Source organism: Mobula hypostoma, chromosome 3 (assembly GCF_963921235.1).
Source record: "Mobula hypostoma chromosome 3, sMobHyp1.1, whole genome shotgun sequence".
Lineage (NCBI taxonomy): Eukaryota > Metazoa > Chordata > Chondrichthyes > Myliobatiformes > Myliobatidae > Mobula > Mobula hypostoma.
This window is the reverse complement of record NC_086099.1, coordinates 136,731,928-136,754,661: the sequence shown is the minus strand read 5'-3', so window position 1 is coordinate 136,754,661 and position 22,734 is coordinate 136,731,928. Positions and strand designations below refer to the sequence as shown.

General features: G+C 39.2%; 1 protein-coding gene and 1 long non-coding RNA gene across 2 annotated transcripts in view; one reads left to right on the top strand and one right to left on the bottom strand.

Moving 5' to 3' along the window:
- agmo (alkylglycerol monooxygenase) overlaps nt 1-22,734 on the bottom strand; it is a 403,147-nt gene that overhangs the window by 175,422 nt on the left and 204,991 nt on the right. Inside the window, exons 4-5 of the mRNA XM_063043768.1 lie at nt 18,646-18,749; nt 14,310-14,405 (exon numbers count right to left, since the gene is read on the bottom strand). Of these exons, the coding sequence (XP_062899838.1) occupies nt 14,310-14,405; nt 18,646-18,749 (200 nt within the window). The remainder of the gene's footprint in view (nt 1-14,309; nt 14,406-18,645; nt 18,750-22,734) is intronic.
- The window catches only part of LOC134344269 (uncharacterized), a 44,719-nt gene continuing 37,414 nt past the window's right edge, over nt 15,430-22,734 (top strand). Inside the window, exon 1 of the long non-coding RNA XR_010017406.1 lies at nt 15,430-15,516. This is a non-coding gene — a long non-coding RNA (uncharacterized LOC134344269). The remainder of the gene's footprint in view (nt 15,517-22,734) is intronic.

The window sequence follows — 22,734 nt, the reverse complement described above, 5'->3', positions numbered from 1 at the left end:
AAGAATTTAATTTGCACTCCTCTGTTTTCTGTCCATTAGGTCTGGATAGATAGGAGCAAAATTGATATTGCCTTAAATTATTTTCAGTCAAGTAAACATTAAAATTAATTTCTTAATATTTCACATGAAACTAAAATTTAAAGACAAAATTTGGCTGGAACGTTTTAGCTGTAGGTTTAGACACTGCACGTTAAACTCCCACTTTGATCACTGCTACAAGCACTCATTGTTTCCATTATCAGAGAAAATCATATTAGGAGTATCTTGAGTGTGAACTTTTGTGGTTTTTCTTTTCAACTTCTTCCCATAGCAACATATTAAACAGTTGTGTCTGAAAGTGATTCAGACACATGGTGTAGTTGCGCTTTTGACCTCCAGTTATAACCTAACAAACATGGCCTGAATGATGGTTGATTTACAATGTATAGCAGTCTCTGAATAGAAAATGAGGTGGAGTTTCCTTTTTAATCTACAGCCTATTCTTAAAGATGTTGCATTTAAATAGCCTGGTCATTCAACATGAACATTAAATTCTCATATCATTGCCATGTTTATTAATCAGAAGTAATCTCTATTTATAAAATTAAAATGAACTTGAAGTGAAATAATTTTACCATTTTACTTCCAAAGAAAAAATAGGGGATCTCTTCCTCTTGAAAACATTAATTGATTTTGTGATTCACTAGTCATAGTCATACTTTATTGATCCCGAGGGAAATTGATTAAAATTGATTATTACTTGCTCCCTCCAATTATTCTGTTCCATGGATTTTAGATTTGGATAGAGTTAAGATCACATTCAAATCAATATTTCAAACCATGTTACAAATCAAACAAATATCATCCTCGATCATGCCCACAACACCAGTTTTTCTCTGAGGTGCTCTATCCCTGCAAACTCACAACAGTCTGATAGGAGAGAAGAGTGGACCACGGGAGAAAGGGAAGAAGGAAGGGCACCAAGGGGAGCTGATAGGCAGGGAAGGGAAGAGGCAAGAGGCCACAGCAGGGAACAAAGAATAGAAAAGGAGGAGGGAAAAAATTAGTCAGCCTCACTGCAATCTTCAGATATTGAAGCTTCCAGTAAAGCACGCAGATACTACATCTTCATCAGAACTTGGTTAGTCAGCCCAATTCAAAGTCTTTCTTGTTATGGAGGACCTGAATAAATGACTGAAAAAACCTAAAGTGCCCGGAAAGCTATCACCAAGGATGCCCTCTTGTATGTTCTTCTATGTATGTTCTCTTTCACCACGCCAAAAGACCACTACACTGATGTCAACACATCCTCACAGAAACTGGTGTCAATGGTAAATATCTTCAAGGGCCAATTCCACTGGACTGGACGTTCGAGTTGGACGCCAGATTCTTGGCCCATGGTCAGTGATCCCATGACGATCTAAGGAAGTACTTCAATGATACATTGGAATTTAATCTCAGATAAAGAGATGCAGACACACCAAGATAGGTAGAACATGCTACTGACTGGCTTCAATGGCACTGCATTCCCCATCAGCCAGTGGTCTAAGCCATGGAGAAGTATTCAGCCCTTAAAGTTGAAAGGGAGAGAGAGGGAAGAAAGGGAGAAAGCCTTCCAGCAAGATTCAGCTGAGAAAACGCCTTTACTTCTGCAGTAAAGGATGGTTCCAGGCACAAACTTAATTAACTCAGAACCTAATCAGTAAATCTGTGATGAGATTAACCAAAATCACAGATGTGACAAATGGAACCTTCATTATTCCCAAGGATTGAAGAGTACAAAGAATGCACTTTTATTAAATGCAGTGTTTTAGTAAAACCAGTAATATAAGAAGGAAAATGCTGCTGTACTAACAAAATATTCTCTTATCCCCAAAAATAATCATTTTGAAATCGCAGAGATGTATTTTTGCCATGCATATTTTCAAAGGATGAAGAGAAATTATTAAAGTTGAAGTTTATGCTAGAATTTAGAGAGAAAATCTGTGATATATGGCCAAATAAGTAAAAGCAAACTTATTGTTGGGATTGTTCTTAGTCTCCTGCCACAATCTGGATAAATCATTAGGCTTAATTTGAACACTAAAGTAAACTGAAGTGTTGTATCAATGTTTGACACTAAACTTTGTGTTTATACAGATGGATTTGTGGCCACACTGTGTATATATTCCCTGTAGGGGTGGCTGTGAAGGAAGGTTAATCCATAGGATACTTCAAAGCCTTTATGTTTGCACTCTTTGAAATTCATTCCAAAATCTAACTTACATGAAGGTAACTGTTTTCTTATCTGGTGAGGAACTTTTTAATATTTAAATAAATACAAAATAGCAAATTTACCCAAGCAGAGAAACAGAAATAACAATATTTGTGCATTGGAATAAAAACAGAAGTGATGTTAAAGTGTTTCATACAATTATTGAGAATTGTAATTTGCTCAGTGGGGTGTAGCTCACTGGTTGACAGCAAAATACGAGCAAGATCTTTCTTTCCAAAGGAAGGCAATATTGAACTAAGGATTTCTAAAAACTCAAGAGGCCAGTATATTAAATTAAAGTGATCATGTCCTTTAGGTATACAGTAAATTAGCATACAAACATATAAGAAGCAGGGGCAGACCACTCAAACTTGCTCTTCCATTTAATGAGAAAGTAGCTGATCTGATTAACGTCACATTACTGTCAACCTGAGGTAACTTTTCACTTCCTTGCTTATCAGGAATCTATTACAGCTTTAAAAGCATTCAAAGACTTTTCTTCGACCCACCATTGAATAAAAGTATTCCATAGAATCACTACTGGGCCCTTTCATTATATTTGCAATGGAAAGTTAAACCACAATATAACAGAAATATTCCTAATCATGAATATTTTGAAACCTTACTCATGACAAATCATGAGAACATCAAATAACAAGAGCAGAAGTGCAAAAGCTTCTTTGAACTTCCGTTACTTGTCAGATCATGGCAAAACTGATCTTAAGCTTCAAACACATTTTACCCTCCATCTCCTATCTTTGTGTCCATTCATATTTTTACCCCTTGTGAGTCCTCACCAAATAAACAATGAACTTTATTAGAATATAGGCAATATAGGATTCTCTAATGTTATTTGAAATGGTTCATGAACAGAAATTTGAATACTCTGCCACATAACGTACAATGCCTTTAACCAATGGATCACTGAAAAGATTTAACCAATGAACTTGTCCTTTTTGGAGGAGCAGGCTTATTCTAAATGACAAACGTTACTATATTCATGTTCTTCTCGATTATTGTGTGCATTAAAATGCATCAAATACAGTATAATCAGTGAGATCTAATATCAAATTTATTCTGCTATACAAGTACTTCCAGTTCCAATAAATATATAAAAGCTAAAGTTTACAGTCCCTTTTAAATGCTTCCTGTAAAACATAGCTAGAAAAACAGAAACAAGTTATGATTTTGCTAAGGACATGAAATTTGATGTCTTAACACTATTCAAAGTAAAAGAAAACATACTTAACTACAAACTACAAGAAGCATAGGCAGATATCCAGCAGAATATGAGCAAAATGATATATGTGGCACTGCGACAGAAGTAATGAAAACCCTGTGAACTTCCCAAAAGAATTATAATTTTCTCAATGGAAAATTTCTAGCTTTCACTGTTTGTATTTCAGATTTCTAGCATCTGCAACAGTTTCTTCATGTAATTTCAGATGATTCTGGCTCTCTCCTTTACACATCCTCAAACTTCTCATTTCATTACTTGAATCATCATACCTTGCTTCGTCTTGCACTATCTTGTTCAGTCATTATTCTTTTCTGGTTTCTGCCGCATAACAGGTCTTTTGTTTGTTCCTTCTTCCTCATTTTTTAATATCTTAAAGCCTCTCAGTTCCAATGAAAGGTCACTGATATGGAGCATTGCTTCTGTTTCTTTCTCCTCTAATAGGTGGGAGGAGAGAGAGCAGTGCGCCACGCGTGTGCAGCCCTCCGGTGAAAAATGATATTGTATCCGTTAAATAGGGGCTGTGGACAATTCTGATTTGATGGAGACGGACGTGAAAGCACAGAGGAACATCTGGAGAAATTTCTGAAACGCCAGTTCGCTGCTGTTGTTACTGCGCGGTCGGAAATCTTCCGGAGGGAAGGCCTCAAAATCCCCAGCTTTGCCTGCTGTTGGCGACCAAGATTGAGGTCGAATCGTTCGGACAGAGATGGCGCTCAGTACTTGGTGTCGGAGTGCTGATCGGAGGCTCGAAGTTTTCGGATGACTCAGAGATGGACTGTGGTCGGGCACGGCAGGGAGAGTTTTTATTCCTTCTCCAGTCTGCATGAGATGTGGGACATTTGAGAAACCATAGAAACCATACAAAAACGACAGCACAGAAACAGGCCTTTTGGTCCTTCTTGGCTGTGCCGAACCATTTTCTGCCTATACCCACTGACCTGCACACGGACCATATCCCTCCATACACCTCTCATCCATGTATCTGTCCAATTTATTCTTAAATGTTAAGAAAGAACCCGCATTTATCACCTCGTCTGGCAGTTCATTCCATACTCTCACCACTCTCTGTGTGAAGAAGCCCTCCCCCAATGTTCCCTTTAAACTTTCCCCCCCTCACCCTTAACCCATGTCCTCTGGTTTTTTTCTCCCCTTGCCTCAGTGGAAAAAGCCTGCTTGCATTCACTCTATCTATACCCATCATAATTTTATATACCTCTAACAAATCTCCCCTCATCCTTCTACACTCCAGGGAATACAGTCCTAACCTATTCAACCTTTCTCTGTAACTGAGTTTCTCAAGTCCCGGCAACATCCGTATAAACCTTCTCTGCACTCTTTCAACCTTATTTATATCCTTCCTGTAATTTGGTGACCAAAACTGAACACAATACTCCAGATTCGGCCTCACCAATGCCTTATACAACCTCATCATAACATTCCAGCTATAACACTCAATACTTTGATTAATAAAGACCAATGTACCAAAAGCTCTCTTTACGACCCTATCTACCTGTGATGCCACTTTTAGGGAATTTTGTATCTGTATTCCCAGATCCCTCTGTTCTACTGCACTCCTCAGTGCCTTACCATTAACCCTGTATGTTCTACCTTGGTTTGTCCTTCCAACGTGCAATACCTCACACTGTATTAAACTCCATCTGCCATTTTTCAGCCCATTTTTCCAGCTGGTCCAAGTCCCTCTGCAGGCTCTGAAAACCTTCCTCACTGTCTACTACACCTCCAATCTTTGTATCATCAGCAAATTTGCTGATCCAATTTACCACATTATCATCCAGATCATTGATATAGATGACAAATAACAATGGACCCAGCACTGATTCCTATGGCACACCACTAGTCACAGGCCTCCACTCAGAGAAGCAATTCTCTACTACCACTCCTTGGCTTCTTCCATTGAGCAAATATCTAATCCAATTTATCACCTCTCCATGTATACCTAGCAACTGAATTTTCCTAACTAACCTCCCATGCGGGAGACTTAGTACTTTTTACTGTGCTCATGGAGTTCTTCATCAAGTTATGGTATTGTTGCACTGTTGTAACTATATGTTATAATTATGTGGTTTTGTTAATTTTTTCAGTCTTGGTCTATCCTGTGTTTTGTGATATCACACTGGAGGTAATATTGTATCATTTCTTAAAGCATGCATTACTAAATGACAATAAAAGAGGACTGCTTGTCTTCATAATCTAATACTCACTGACTGTTGAGCTTTTCTGCCAATGTCTGCTAAAAATTGGATCATTGTTCATCTATTTTTTTAGGCATTCAAATCAAAATTTGACTTGACCTAGAATAGGTTGGCCAAAGAATCACTTCTAGGTAAAACTGCATCAAATGCAAAAATCATTCTGGGTACATCTGTGCATGAACAAGATTTAGCATGTCTGATCTTTTCCTGGCATCAGGTGCATACTCAATGCTGTCACACACCAGTTTCCATCACCACCAATTCAATCGGTAACTTAAAGCTCCTTATTACAGCCATGGCTCAGTTTGAATACATTGAGGAGCGCCCTGCACTAATTTCATGTTTTTCTTGGTACTGCAAGGGACCCTGCTGAGACTGGCAAACATGAGCAGGCAGCTTTTAGAGATGGATTCTCAGATACTTTCCAAACCCTTTAAAATTCCTTAAACTGACTTGAAATATTTTATCCAGCATTTAGTAGCTGATATACTCATTAAATAGATGCCTCTGTGATAATACAACTGGCATCACAGTATTAAAGGAAGGTGCTGTTATGGTTCTGGCTGGAGAGCTACAAGGTCCAGATATAATCACATTTGGGATCTGAATAGCTATACAAAAATGACTTTCCTCCAACCTGTTTGATATAATAACAAAGTTCCTTTTTTTCACACCTTAACTTGACATTTAATGATCTGTGTACATCTGTGATGTGATGGTACTGAGTTCTCTGTCTGCAAAGCCCTAAATTTAAATGAACATTTTAAGACCTATCTGATTTCAATATCCAAATGTTCCCGCAATATGGAAAATACATTGTACCTACCTACTCTTCAAGAACTAGCTTACTGCCCTGTCTGTGTATGCCAATACCCACAGCTTGAGTGGTGGGACCCCATCTCCCCCACCCCCACCAAGGAGGAGATTCTTCCAAAGTAGTTAAAACACTGGTTATTTTATTTTTAATGATACACATTTAGATTTAGTCAAATAGTTCTTAACACGCATTTAACACTCTCAGATTTCCAAATTCAAGATTCAAGATTTAAGATTGTTTAACGTCATTTCCTGTAAACAAGTGTAAACGAGAACAAAATAATTGTTACTCTAGATCCAATGCAGTAAAAAACTCACAAAAGATAAAGAATACAATAATAAGAAACACAATGAATATAAATATACAAGTTAGCTTATATACATAGATTGATTGCATGTCCATAAAGTGATGCTAGGCACAAGACTGTCAGTACCTAAGTTGACTGACAGGAAAAAGTAAAACAGTGCTGGTTGGAGGTGCAGAGGGGTGAGTTAGTGAGTGGAGGTGTTGATCAGCCTTACTGCTTGAAGGAAGTAACTGCTCTTGAGACTGGTGGTCCTGGTGTACATGCTATGTAGACTCCTTCTTGATGGGAGTGGGACAAACAGTCAATAAGAAGGATTATTCATGATGTTTCTGGTCCTTATCTGGCACTTATCTGTACATGTGTCCTTCATGGTGGCTAGTCTGGTGCCGGTGTTGCATTGGGCAGTTTCGACTACCCTTTGTAGAGCCTTCCTGTCTGCCACAGTGCAGTTTCTGTACCAAGCAGCAATTGCTAAGATGCTCCCTACTGTGCATCTGTAGAATGACATGAGAATGGATGTGCAAAGTCCAGCTCCCTTCAGCCTCCTCAGAAAGTAGAAGCATTGGTGAACTTTCCTGACTGTGTAGTATGTGCTCTCGGACCATGAGAGTTTGTGCAAGATGTACACCTGCAGGAGGTTTCCACTGCTGTGCACCAGTGTAAAGGGGATAGTGAACGGTGCAATTTCTCCTGAAGTTGATAAACATCACCTTTGTCTTTTTGGCATTAAGGGAGGGGTGACTTGCCTGGCACCAGTGTCAATCACTTCCACATCCTCTCTGTAGGCTCTCTCAACTTTGTTGGTGATAAGCCCCAAGATAAGTATTTTCGCAAACTTGACAATGATTACTCAGGTGTACGGCCGTGCAGTTTCGTGTGAGCAGAACGTACAACTGTGGGTTCAGCATGCAGCCATGGAGGCACCCGTGTTGAGGATGATGGGGAAGGCAAAGCGGTTGCACATCCTGACTATCTTAGGTCTTTTTATTAGGAGGTCCAACACCCAATTGCACAGTCCTAATTAAACCAGTTCACAAAATCCTTAAAGACTACAAATGATTTCCAAACAAAGGTATATTTATAATGAACTAGAAGAACACAGCAATGAATTGTAGATGAATGAGTCATCTGTTGCAGAAACTTAATATTCAAAGTAAATTTTATTATCGAAGTACACATATATCACTATATACAACCCAATAGGCATCCTCAACAAATCTTTTGAATAGTATCTATAACAGGATCAATGAAAGATCAACTACAGTGTAGAAGACAACAGACTCTGCAAATACAAATAGAAACAAACAACAATAAATAATGAGAATATAAAATAACAAGATAAAGAACCCTTAAAGTGAGATCATTGGTTGTGGGAACATCTCAATGGATGGGCAGGTAAGTGTGGCTATCCCATCTGTTCAAGAGCCTGATGGTTCTGGGGTAGTAACTGTTCTTGAACCTGGTGGTGTGAGTCCTGAGGCTCTTGTACCTTCTACCTGATGGCAGCAGCATGAAAAGAGCATGGCCTGGGTGGTGAGGATCTCTGATAATGGATCCTACTTTCCTTCAACAGCGTTTCATGTGGACGTGCTCAATGGTTGGGAGGGCATTACTTGTGATGTACTGGGCCGAATCCACTACTTTTTGTAGGATTTTTCAGTTCAAAGGCATTGGTATTTCCACAGCAGGCCATGATGCAGCCAGCCGGTACACTCTCCATTACACATTTATAGAATATTGTTGAAGTTTAAGACATCCTGCCAAATCCCCACAAACTCCAAATTAAGTAGAGGCACTGCCATGCTGTTTTTACAATTAGTTTCAAGGGGCTGATGGTATTAAATGCAAAGCTGTAATTGATAAAGAACATCCAAATGTATCCATCTTTGCTGTCCAGATGTTCCAGGATTGAGTGAAGAGCCAAAGAGGTGACATCTGCTGTGGACCAGCTGCTCCAGCAGGCAAACTGAAGTGGATCCAAGTCGCTACTCAGACAGGAGCTGATATGTTTCAGCACCAGCCTCTCAGAACCCTTCATGGATGTACGTGCTACTGCGCAATAGTCATTGAGGTAGGTCACCATGTTCTTCTTGGGCACTGGGACAATTGAAGTCTGCTTGAAGTAGTTGGATATCGCACATTGCTGAAGTGAGAGGTTAAGGATCTCAGTGAAGAAGGCAGCCAGCTGGTCAGCACAGGTCTTCCGTACTCAGCCAGGTACCCCATCCAGTCTGGATGCTTTCTGTGGATTCACCCTCTTGAAGGCAGCCTGCACGTCAGCTTCAGATATTGAGATCAAAGGATCATTGACTCATCTGGAAGTGATGTCCTGTTTTCATCCTTGTTGCTTGATTTAACCTTGTAGGAGGTTATCGCATTCAGGCCCTGCTACAACTGTCGAGCATCCCTCGTTGATTCCAGTTTGGTCCAGAATCATCTTTTCGCCCATGAGATGGCGTTCTGGAGATCGTACACCTCTTGCAGCTTTCTTGGTCTTCAGACTTCTGATCCATGCCTCTGATCTGGCCCTCAGCAAATTCTGGGTGTCATGGTTTATCCAGGGCATCTGATTGGAGAAGGCTGAAAGATTTAGTGGGGACGCACATATTTCATCATTGTCGCCATCAGGTGCCGTGCCCAGTTTGAGCTTTGACTGCCATGGCCCACACACTCCTGTTTCAGGTCAAGTGGATCAATTCATTGGAATTCATTTCTAGTTCTCTGGCTGCTGTCTCCATCATCATTTGTCTTTGTCTTCCTCTTGCTTTCTTCCCTTCAATCTTTCCCATAATTACCGTGCATTCTAACTCCTCTTTCCTAATTACATGTCCAATGAAGTTACGTTGCCTTTTCATGATCTCATACACTATTTTTCTTTTTGTGTTTGCTCTGTTCATGACATCCTTGTTACATATTCCTTTCACCCATGATATCCTTTGTATCCTCCTCAAAAACCACATCTCTGCTGTTTCAATTCATTTCCTCGTGTTACTAGATATTGTCCAACAGTCTGAGCCATATAACATAACTGGATAAACATAACATTTCAGTACTCTGAGGTGGGTTGTCAAGCCTAGTTTAGTATTGATCAGTATACTTTTCATTCTCGTAAAAGTGTCTTTTGCCATCCCTATTCTTCCTTTGATGTCCAAGTAGCACCTGCTATCTGATGTAACCCAGCTTCCTAAGTAGCAAAAGTTCTGTACTTGTTTTGTGTCTTCCCCATTTATTCTCAGCCTGCAGATAGGATTCTCCTTCTTTTTGGATATCAGCATACATTCTGTCTTTTTGCAATTGATAGGCAGACCCATTTTGCACTTCCTTCAACAATTATATCTATTAAGTTTTGTAGATCTTCCTCCGTACTTGCAATTAACACAGTGTCATCTGCATATCTGAAATTATTGATGTTTTCACCGCCAACTTTGATTCCCAAGACGTCTCTTATTTTTTGTAATATTGTTTCACTGTACACATTAAATAAATCAGGGGAGAAAACACACCCTTGTCTAATGCCTCTCCTGGTCTTCGTAAACTGACTCACTTCTCCATCTATTCTTACAGCGGCAGTTTGTTCCCAGTACAGATTTCTGATTAGGCAGAGGTCTTTCAAATCTAGATCTAGAGTTTTCTGTGATATTTCAAATAACTTATTGCACTTCACTTTATTAAATGCTTTTGTGTAGTCGATAAAACAAGCAAACAAATCTTTTTGCACTTGAATAGCTCATTCTGATAGTATCCTTAACATCAATATTGCGTTTCTTGTACTTTGTCTTTCACAAAACCACATTGTTCTTTACCTATTTCAGCTTGTATCTTACCTTCAGCTCTTGTCATCAAAGATCGTAGAAGTATCTTGGTGATATGACTCATTAAACTTATGGTCCTATGTAATTCACATTCTATTGCTCCAGCTTTCTTAGGAAGAGTGATAAATACTGATTTTTTCATCTCTTCTGGTATTACTCCAGTCTCATAAATGTCATTGATTAAATCAGTAAGTTTTTCAATTCCATAATCTTCAAGGGCGATAATTTGTTCTATTACTAATTCATCAGGACCTGCTGTCTTTCCTTTCTTCATCTTATTTATTGTATTACAAACTAAAAATTTTAAAATACTTGGAACTTTAATGTTTTTCTTAATTCTGGTTTTTCGCCCCGATCATCTTCAGACAATTCCTGAATATACTCAGTCCATCTGTTCATAATTTCACCTTTTTCCATGATAAGGCTAATGTCCTTTGCTTTCAAACATCCACCTGAAGAACAGAGGAGCTTTTTACCAGTGATATTCTTGATTTGTTGATGTAACCTTTTTTGGATCAGTAATAGGGATTCTTTCTATTTCCTCACATTCCTGGTTTAACCATTCTTCTTTGGTTTTTTGACATAAGCTTTTAACTTTTTTATCTAAGGGCTTATATTCTATAGGATTTGCTTTCTTCCATCTCCTTTCTTCCATTAGATTTTTGATTTCATCTGTCATCTATTTATTCTTTGTGCTTTTTTCATTTTTAGGAACCATTGACTTTGCTGATTCTACCAAGACATCCTTTAGAGAGTTGAATTTCATTTCTACATGATTGCTATCATCTTCAACAGATTCTATTTCTAGACTCTGAAATCTATTCCTTACTTCAATTGTAAATTTTTGTCTTAAGTTTTCTTCTTTAATTAATTGCAAGTATTCAAGGGATTGTTCAGGTTTTTGCTTCTTTAGTTTCTTCCGTTTTACTTTTACATGATATACTACTGGTTTATGGTCACTATCACAGTCTGCACCTGGATATGTTTTGCGTCGAGTAACTGAGTTTCTAAATCTTTGGTTTATAGTAATAAAGTCAATTTGATTTCTAGTGTCTTGAATGATTTTTAAAGTAGATATTCATAATGACCTGATTATTCACCTTGCACCATTCTACCCATTTCTCACCACTTTCATTTCTTTCCCCTAGTCCAAATTTTCCTATGGTATTTCCATCAGCACCTTGCTCTACTTTGGCATTTAGATCTCCCATGCCAATAACAATATCTTGAGATTTGCATCCATTCTTTGTTTGTTCAAGCTCTTCATAGAATTTATCTTGTATCCTCATTTGTTCCATCTGTTGTTGGTGCATATACCTGTATAATTGCTAAATCAAATGGTTGTCATCTGAATCTAACAAGGAACACTTTCTGATATTGCCCAATATCCCAAAACACTTTTTGCCATGTTTTCACCCATAAGAATTCCTACTCCATTAGTATTGGATATTCCACAAGAATACATTAGTGTTTTATTTCTATTCTGATATGTTCCAGCACCTATCCAACAAACTTTGCTAATTCCCATGATGTTAATCTTTAGTCTTTCCATTTCATTTATCACATTGTCCAATCTTCCTGCTTGATATAGGGTTCTTACATTCCAAGTGGCAATAATTTTCTTTTGTGTTACTTGAATTTTATGAGCAGTAGCTTGTTGACGGTCGGGGATCCCCTGCTGCCCAGAATCAACCATACCGAGCGAAGCATCTTCAGAATTGTCTTGAAGATCCTCTTGACACTGTTGTTGTGTGATACATTTTGTGAGTTTAACCATTGTTTTCTTAGCAAATAGATTCTAGGAAACCTGGTATCTAGCAACGGTGTCCTGGGTACGACTCTAAACTGCAACCGGTGATGAGGCTCTGACTGGGGACTTTCAGAGCTCTGGGGAATGTGGAGTTACCCCTTAGTCATTCATTGCTCCCAGGGCCGCTCTGACCTTGAATGGTAGCACCTGCAAGGGCTCCTGCTCAGGATACGAGCGAAGGCCAACGGCAGATCCAGCAGGTTCAGTAACTGAACTTATGATGGAGAAGGTGGATGAGCTAGGACCTCAAATGTCAATGGCTACAGTACAGGCGGATGAACATTTGAGAAGAGAAATGGCGATTTCTTTAGTTCGCCCAACAGTATGCAATAGCAAAGCACTGTTGTTAGATACTAGGTTTTCTAGAATCTATTTGCTAAGAAAACCCACACATCTACAGATGTTTTAACAAAGTCCATTACATCCATGGTGTATTCATTGCGATCTCTAGATAAGTGCCTGAACACAGCTCAGTCCACTGACTCAAAGCCATCCTATAATCATTTCTTTGCCTCCCACAACCATCTCTTATTTTTTCCTAATTGAATCAAGATAATGCCAGCAATCATTGGTGACTTTCTGTGGGCTGAGAAATGAATTCTATTCTTCTTTCTATTACTCAATCGTTCTGTCATTCTCCTTGTCTTCCCTAACAATCCTCAATGCTTCTGATATTTATACTATTTTCTACTGGATGACATCATCTGCATGAAATGCTTTCCAAATACCTTTGCTGGGACAAAATAACTCACACAGATGGTCTTCAAAGCTCCTGTTGACAGGAATCCCAACCATCTACAATTAATGCTGTGAGGGCTGACCCTCTGAATACACACACATCTATCTCAACTTGTGATCATGTTTGATGTGCTAAGTGACGTAACCCCGTTGTCTTGCCTTTGACTAATGCAGACTGGTATCTCCTGGTCACTTCACTTTCCAAAGCAGACCCCACAGCATCCAGCCACCTGCTATGGGTTAGCAGCCTGAGCCTTTAACTTCAAACTGATTACCGCTTGCAATTTACATTAAAAACTGGAGTCCATTCCTTGTTTGCAATAAAAAGCAAAGAACATTTATTAACCATTTAGCTTAGTTAAGTTAGTGCAATGCTATTACAGCTCAGTGCATCGTAGTTTGGAGTTCAATTCTAGCGTCTTCTGTAAGAAGTTTATACACCCTTTCCATGAATGTGTGAGTTTCCTCTAGGAGCTTCGATTCCTCCCACATTCCAAAGACTTACTGATTAGTAGGTTAACTGGTCATTGTAAATTGCCCTGTAATTAGGTTCGGGTTAAATTAGTGGATTGCTGAGTATTGCGACTCATTGGGCCTGTAAAGCCTATTTCGTGCTATATTTCAAAATAAAATAAAATCAAAACTTTGACCCTTTTGGACAGGTCATGCAGCAGGGCTAGAAAGCTGAGGTTGGCAATAAGCCTCTCAAGCCCTGGAAAATGACATCCGTCACACTTCAACCCAAAATACTTTCACAAAATCAAATATTCATTAGAAATCTGATTTAATCTGAATATCCTGTTCGGTTTTTCCAGCCAATATCAAAAGGATTTTCCACTTGCCCATCATCCCATGAACATCAATAGCTCTGCCCACAATCATCACTCCCACTATTCAAAGAAAAAAAGATCGTGTGTTTTGCCAATTGATTTGAAAACATTATTTGTTTGATCTTACAAAGTCAACATCGACTGTTTACAGAACAAGACACTCATATTCAGAAGAAAATGGTAAACAATGCAAAAGCAGAAGTTTCTTTTAACAGCTACGGTTCCTGAACGACGATGCTCAAAGTCAAGAACATACAAAAATCACTGGTTTATTAAAAGGTGCTGATATTTAAAAACCATTGCAAATACCTCTGTGTGAATCCAGAACTGATATAGCAGGTTAAACTGGGTATGTACAGCAAATACTGACGGAGGTATGAAGAGAGCCATTGGAAGGTTAAAGACCTGGAAACAAATAAATATTTGTTAATGAGAGTTGGAAGAACAATTTGTCCCTCACACAGATACAGCTCAAGCTGCCATAAGATCAAACCTGTTAACATATTTGTTTGAAAAATAAACCTGACAAATCACCCAGAGGGCATTTCGTAGTGACTCAGAATGAACCTGTGGAAGTGAGAGTAGCTGCTTGAGCACGACAAATTTTGTTGTATTGAAGTTACCATTCTAACTATGTAGTTCATGGTGAATGAAGTCATTTAATTTAAGTAACTGTAGAATCCACTCATGCTTTGCCTCTCTCTGTTCCTTAAACCTGGGCCTCTCTCACTTCCTTGGACCCGGACCTGTGCAGTGAGTAGAGCTGCATAAGACTAGGTTCAATACTAATCTTGGGTCCAATCCATAAAATCTGCAATGAGATCCCACCAGCAGTTCCTACACCTTCTCCTCCTCATCATTTTCCACCCACGCCTCCTTGAATTTATAATCAAGTGAAGTTCCAACTATGTGCAGCTCATTCATGTCTAAGTATTTTAGACGAGATTGTTAATTGCCATTCTAACCTCAATGAGTACCCCTGATATTTTAGATTGTTCTGCTTTTAGATAGCTATAACTGCAGGCATTTTTATAAGAAAACAGATTTTTTGTGTGACTGTATGTTTACTTGCTATCTTATACACGCTATATGTAATGTGTATGACTGTCTGAACTTTGTTTTGCACCCTGGTCCCAGAGGAACACTGTTTTGTTGGGATGTGTTCATGGCTAGTCACATATGACCAAGTAACAGTTAAACTTGAACTTGAATGGCATTTGATGAGCGTTGGCGAGGTTTGCAAGTGTGAGGAGCTGTTGCTATGAAAGTGTTCAGCCTCTGAGAGTAATTCAAGACACAGCATGCATTATTAGGCTTGAAAAGTAAAGCCAATTAATGGGCAATGAAGGAAAACATATATATATTTCAAATATTTTACAATGTTGGTAAAATTAACTTATTTAATTGGGCTTTTCTTTCCAGGTCGTTATTGGCCTTTCTGTCAGAAACTAACCACTAAATTGGGAGCTTTCGCTTGCTGCTTCTGGAGGGGAAAGTCCACATCCATTTTATGTATGTAAGTATTGTGTAATATGGCTGTAGTGTAAAGAATATTTAATAACTATTTCTTATGGGCTAAAGTCAATTCCATTTTTTTTAAGCAATGTGTGCCCAAAAATACAAGTAGCTGTGTCTGTCTGAAAGTGAATGAGTTATGATAGCTGCCAGGATTCATTATAAAGTTCTTTTGATGGATTATCAACACTGGATATTGAAAAAATACACTCCCTTCCTGTTGGCGAACATCTGAGAATGGGAGGCAGAATGACCACATCCACACAATTTTTGAGTGGACGTGCTTTGGGAAAGCCTGCAATTGCAGTAAGTATTAATACCTGGTCTTCCTAAGCTAATGGAGAAATAGAGTAGGTCTAATCTAGTTGAGTATAAATCATGACTGACCATGTGAACGCAACAATGAGCAGTAAACTGCGCTACGTAGCGCGTATCAGCAACCTGTTGCAAACATAATTGAAATTGTGATTTTTGAATCCAAGGTGGATCCAATCATTTGTGATCGTCTCCCAAAAGTCCATGACCTGCAGGGCTATTGGACATGAACTGAGAAATAGGGTTCAATCAATAAAGAATTTTGGCTTCGAAGCCCTCTATCTGTCCCTTAGGTTTATACAGTTCCATGAGTCGAGAACGGTAATGGTAAAGATGCTTTTCACTTGCACATGAGAGCATTGCATGTATGTACTGGAGGTTTTTATAGGGCTACAGATGGACTATGGATTCCCTGTGGAAGCATAGCCCATACAGACGCTGCTCTTTCAAGAAACATAGGTAAGATCATAGATCATCGTGAAAACTGAACGGATGAGATATTGTGTGGGAGGCACAATAACTTCCTGTGACATGATTCTGATTGGAACCTGCAGTGTTCTGGAAGTCATGTGTTGCACATCTCATTCATGAAGAGTTGGATCATGAGAACTTGCCACAAGTCAGCTGTGGTTGCAACAAAATGACTGAAAATGAAAGGAGCGCTCTGTTTTCAATGTAAGCAGTGTAGAGAGGAAGTTGTGAGTGTGTGGAGTGTTGTGTAATACAGTGACTTTGAACTTGGTTGGAATAATTGCTTATTAATTAGTGTATTTCTGAGCCTTCAACACGAGAAAGACCTGCTTCATCTTTGGGGGAACAGTGGTTTACGTTGTTTTAGATCCACATTGTTGAAACCATCACTGAAGGTTAAATTTGAATGTTGTGGCTTTAATAAGTTTTAAGCTTATGACAGAGCAATTTTCTAATTTTAACCCCTAAGGTCAGCATTTCATCATTGCATGCCATGTTAAACGGAGCCAGATTTAAATTCCTCTCTCTCTACCACTGTCAGAGTAATACACTCAACACCACCCTCCCAAATCACCATTATGACAACTTTTTCCATTCACAATGCATCCTATTTTTAGCATGGCAATAATAAATGCTAACTTCAATCGAAGAACATTTTTAATTCCCTAATTTTAGCAAGTATAGTTATTTAAACATAAACTGCAAACGCTGCTTTATAAACATGTCTACTGAAGTAAATGAACTGAAAAACATGATCGCCATTGTTAGTGACTGCCTGTTATGCCGCTGGGCTTTAGGGCAGCAATGAAGGTCCTCCATCTCTGTCTGTCCTTCGCCATATAGCTTCACACACAGATTCTGAAGGATTCTTCATTGCTGTTTCCGTAACAACTTTTGTTGATCTGTCAGGGTGGTTAGTCCTGAGCAAAAACCCTGAGCCTGGAGGATTAGTGGACCATTCTTAGTCGGGTCTCTACACTTTGACCTGTTTGGCTTGAGTGACCCTACGAAGAGCCAAAACATAAAGTCCTGACTCCAGCCAGCATTGCTCTCCCGGGTCATTGAATCACACAAACTTCCAAACCCTATAACAAGGTTGTGGTACTCTTGGAGGTTACTGCCATTAGCTTATACTGAACTATGCAAACTCACTTCATGAAAAATGCTTTACTGTCATTGGGTTTGAATTCAACCTCATTTGCATGAAATTTCGATGAGATTTTAGAGAGTAAGTGACAGCATGAAATTGTACTTGTTTTCTCTTTTCCCTTTTGAAATATAAAGATATAATTTTACTTAAGTAGTGTAATAAACAATAAAAGATTAATTGTTTTGAAAATAGGGATGACTCAAGGACAAACTGTCAGCAATCATTATAAGAACTCCACAAAGCAATTCCCAATAAGTGCTCCTTGAAGTTTAAGCTTTCCATCAGGGAGGTAATTTGATAAAATTGGTCCAGAATATATTATAGAAAAGTACTTTAATTTAAGTCGTGATGGTTCAAAAGTAAAATTAATGCTCATATTATTTCCATCTCCAAATATAATATTTTAGAATAATTTTTGTTTCAATGAACAGAAAAAGAAGAGAGCTAATTGTGCTGGTAATTTATTGCTCTGTAACAGAAAATGGAGCCACAGTGGGACCACTAATAAAGCCATTGTCTCACAGCACTAGAAACATGTGGCAGCATGAGTTTCCTTCAGATGCACCAGTTTGCTCGAACATCTCACAGATAAGTGGTTTGGTAGATTAATTAGCCAGAAAAAAAAAATCATCCCTCATGTGTAGAGAAGTGGTGGAATCTAAGGGTTCCAAGATTCTAAGAGTTAATGAGAATGTGAGGAGAATAAAAAAAAAGGATTAATGTCATTAGTTGATGGTTTGTATGGACCCTGTGCGCAGAAAGGCCTGTTTCTGTGTTGTATTTCACTATTGCACAATGGGCACTTCAACAATAAAGTATAACTGAAGTTTCATTTCTCAATGATGCAAATTACCACTTTTACATTAAGTACTTACACCATGAATTACAAAATACACTTCAGTCCATCACTGCAGATTTTGTAACAACACAAAATATAGACAAACAGAAGATCCACTAAGTAGGATCAGTCAGCATTATAAGATTATACTCAGCGGTACAAGTATACAAGCCGCTACAATTCAAAACCCACTGCCTCTAAAAAAACCTTTGTGAGACAACATCCCAGAAAATCCGAGAAGCTGCATCAAAGGATTAACAAATTCTTGGCACATTTCAAGTGAGCAAGCAGACAACTTGTTTGAATGGTTAACAATGACAGCAGACTACCAATGTGAAACTTCACAGCTGACATACCCAGGAAAAGTATTTCTGTAATAGAGACTGTCGAAGGGCTGTAGACAGATTGTAGTCTTCAGAGCTGTGATGTACTTGGTGTGCTGCCCACATGACATTCACTTCTACAATCAGAAATAAATGAACAAATTTCAGAAGTGTATTGTGCACGTACAAACATTGTTCATATATAATCTAGTTAAAGAGAAATTGCCTCCATTTTAAGCAACAAATTCTTATTGGACTGTGTTGCAGTTCACTTTCTGGTTTTCTCTTACCACTTCCTATGAAAGTAAAAAAGTTAGTTTTACTCTAGAATTTCACAAAAAGAAATACAGTACAGAATTCCAAGACACCATTAAGAAAACAGCATCATAATTGCCTTTCACTATTGTTTAGCTTTATCCAAATGTAAGCTGCAGATGGACTGGGGAATTTAAAGTCTCCTCAAGTGAACTTCATTCTTAGATTATAAAATAAAAATCAAAAATGTTGGAAATACTCAGCAGGTCAGGTTGCATCTAACAGAAAAGAAACATATCAGGACACGACCCCTCTCTCAGAACAAGGAAGGAGATATAAGAAGCTTATTAAACTGTGGGGAGGATGGGAGGTGGGAGGATGTCTCTGATAAAGAAAAAAACTGGGATGTTCTCACTTCCTTGTCAGTCCTGAAGAAGGGTGTCCGTCTGATACACCAACAGTCTAGTCTTTTCCACAGATGCTGTCTGACCTGCTGAGTTCCTCCAGCTTCTTGTGTATGTTGAATTGGGATATTTACAGTTTACCATGGCAATCTACTGTGAACAAGGTTCATGATTAAAGTTCAAAGTACAAAGTACATATATTATCACATACAATCATTTTCTTGCAAGCATGCACTGTAAATACAAGAAACAGAATAGAATCAATGATATCTGGTTCATCTAGCCACTCAGTGATTGAGAACAATTTGACAAAAGAAAGCAAAAATTGTGAAATGCAGAGCAGGAAGGCTTGCCCAACAGATCAGGCAGGGCATGTCTTCTGCTCCCAGAGAAGTGAAAAAAAGAGGGAAAATAACAAATAAGCCGAATCTATACCATAGATACTTAACTGAGACAGTGAAATCAAGTGTACCATACCCGAAACTGTAGAATTCAATATTGAATCCAGAAGGCTTCAATATACCAAGACATGCCCTTTTGTCAAAGTTCTTTCGTCTCTCTAACTGCTGCATTCACTCATTGATTGGATAACTTTGTTGACAACTTATTACCCAGTGAGAGATATAAACTGCTCCCCCCACTCACCTTTTTCCACATCTTAACAAGCTTCGTTTCTCTCCAGTTTTAACAAAAGGTCTTCAGGTTAACTCTGCTTCTCCTTCCACAGGTGCAGCCTGACCTGCATAATATTTCCAGTCCTTTCTGTTGCATGTTAGATTTCCAGTACTTGCAGTTTAAAAAGAATCATTCTGGAATTATTCTCTTCTTTTAAATTGTTGCGTATTCAAAACAAAAGTTCTATCTTTTAAGCTGCATTCAGTGTTTCTTACACACATGTTGAAAATTAACATAATGTATATTCTAATGATTTTCTTTCTTTCACTAACTGCAACTTCACTACAATGCAGAACAGTGTATCACTGGGCAGGCTATTCAGTCCATGATGTTTTGCTGATCTTGATGCCAATTTTTATAAAATATCCTCTTATGTAACATCCATACCCTTCCATTCCCTACATCTTTCATTGGTCTATCTGAAACTCTCTTAAACTCCACCAAACTGTCTGCTTCCACTAGTACTCCATTAACCCATTCCATGCACTTAACACTCTCTACATATTTATAACTGATCTATATCCTGCAGTATTGTTTTGATAATCCTTTACACTGTCCGCCAAGTCATCCAAGTCATTCCTATTTATCACATTGGTTCCAGAACCTATCCTTGAAGAATACCACTACTCACAGACTTCCAGCCTGAATAACAATCTTCTCCACCTACTCTCTGCCTGCTATGGGTACGTCAGTTATGAATTCAGACTTGCAGTTCATCCTGGATCTTCTGAATCAACCTACCAGGAAGGAACTTATCAAATGCTTTACTAAAGTCTATGTAAACAATGTCAACAGCCTTGCTCTCATCAAGCATCTTTGTCATCTCCTTAAAAGCTCAATCAAGTTTGTATGGCATGATCTATCTTGTACCAGGTCGTGCTGATTGCCCTCAAAGTAGGCCATGCCTTACCAAATGTGCATAAATCATATCCCTCACTATCTCCTCCAATAGATTCCCTGTCACTCATGTAAGGCTCACCTGGATTATCCTATTTACCACCTCGAAAAAAGGGACACTTGCTGTCTCTGGTCCTCTGTGGCCTTGCCTGTTGCCAGTAAGGACACAAAGATAGGTTTCAAAGCTATAGAACTTCCTCACTTGCATCCTTCAAAATTCTGGGATATACTGTATGTCATCAAACTCTGGGGACTTATCCAGCTTATTGTTTTCCAAAAGGTACAGCACTATCTCCTTCTTAATCTTAATATGTCCCAGTACATCTGCATGCCCCACTCAATTTTCCCTAGCCTCCAAATATTTCTCCTCAATGAATAACCATGTTGAGTGCTAGGTTGTTGCTGTGGCACCATTCCACTAGTTGGCATATCTCACTCATGTACACCCTCTCGTCACCACCTGAGATCCTACCAAGAACGGTTGTATCGTCAGGAAATTTATCGAAGGAAATTGAGTTATGTCTAGCCACACAGTCATGTGTATATAGAGAGTAGAGCAGTAGGCTAAGCACACACCCTTGAGCTGCGCCAGTGTTGATCGTCAGCGAGGAGGTTATGTTATCACCAATCCGCACAGACTGTGGTCTTCCAGTTAGGAAGTTGTGGATCCAATTGCAGAGGGAGGTACAGAGGCCCAGGTTCTCAATCAGGTTTGTGGAAATGATGGTATTAAATGCTGAGCTGTAGTTGATGAACAGCATCCTGACGTAGGTGTTTGTGTTGTCTATGTGGTCTAAAGCCATGTGGAGAGCCACTGAGATTGCATCTGCCGTTGATCTATTGTGGCAATAGGCAAACTGCAATGGGTCCAGGTCCCTGCTGAGGCAGGAGTTCAGTCTAGTTATGACCAACCTCTCAAAGAATTTCATCACTGTCGATGTGAGTGCTACCAGGCGATAGTCATTAAGGCAGTTCACATTACTCTTCTTAGGCATTGGTATAATTGTTTTCTGGTACAATTGTGCACTGCAACCCACGTTCCAAATAATAAGGTGGAGTTGACTAGATTTTCTATTCTTCAAGATGGCCTATGTTTAACATTTGTATAATACAAATATAACCTGCTTGTGATGTGTAACTATAACATTTATAACCTTACATCCAAAAGTACTTCTGGGGGAAATATATATTTTATATGATGCACGTCCCTAAACTCATGGTCCTTTCAGAGCTGTTGGCTTACTTCTGTTACTTTTCTAGATTGGCACAAACAGTAGTTAAATCAACTAAAAGAAGGCAGTGTCAGGAAACGTAGAGGGGGCTTCATCCAAAGGCAGAGCAGCGGCGGGTGTTAGCTGGGTGAAGACTGGGAAGTTCCTGCCTGCGCAGGTCAGTCCGGACCCCGTCTCCCATGGGCCGCACCCAACAGCCCAGGATGATCTGGATGGGCCTGATGAAACTCCTCAATGAATGATGGATCCTAGATGAAACTAGGTGGCAGCCAAGACCACTACTACTCTTCCAGGTCATCCCCCTCCAAGTCGACTCCATCCACAACAACGTGAATCCATCAATCGGAGAACCACGTACACTGCACCAACTTTCACCACCCTTAGTTCTGGAGGCGCAGGCTCCAGTGAGCTGATTGGCCTGTGGAAAACTGGCTCAAGGCAGGTCACAGGGAAGGTGGATGTGACCCTGAGAGAGGGCGGCACTTGGAGGCAGCAAGTGACTGGACTGATGCAATGATCATCTTGAAGGGGTGTGACTTTGTGCGCAGGGGAAGACCTCAGGTGGACTGCCAGACGTAGTGCCCAGTCCGGACAAGTCTAGCTGGGTGCTGTGGGCAGTAGGGCTGGCAGCAGTAGGTGTAATTGGCAGCCAGGATGAC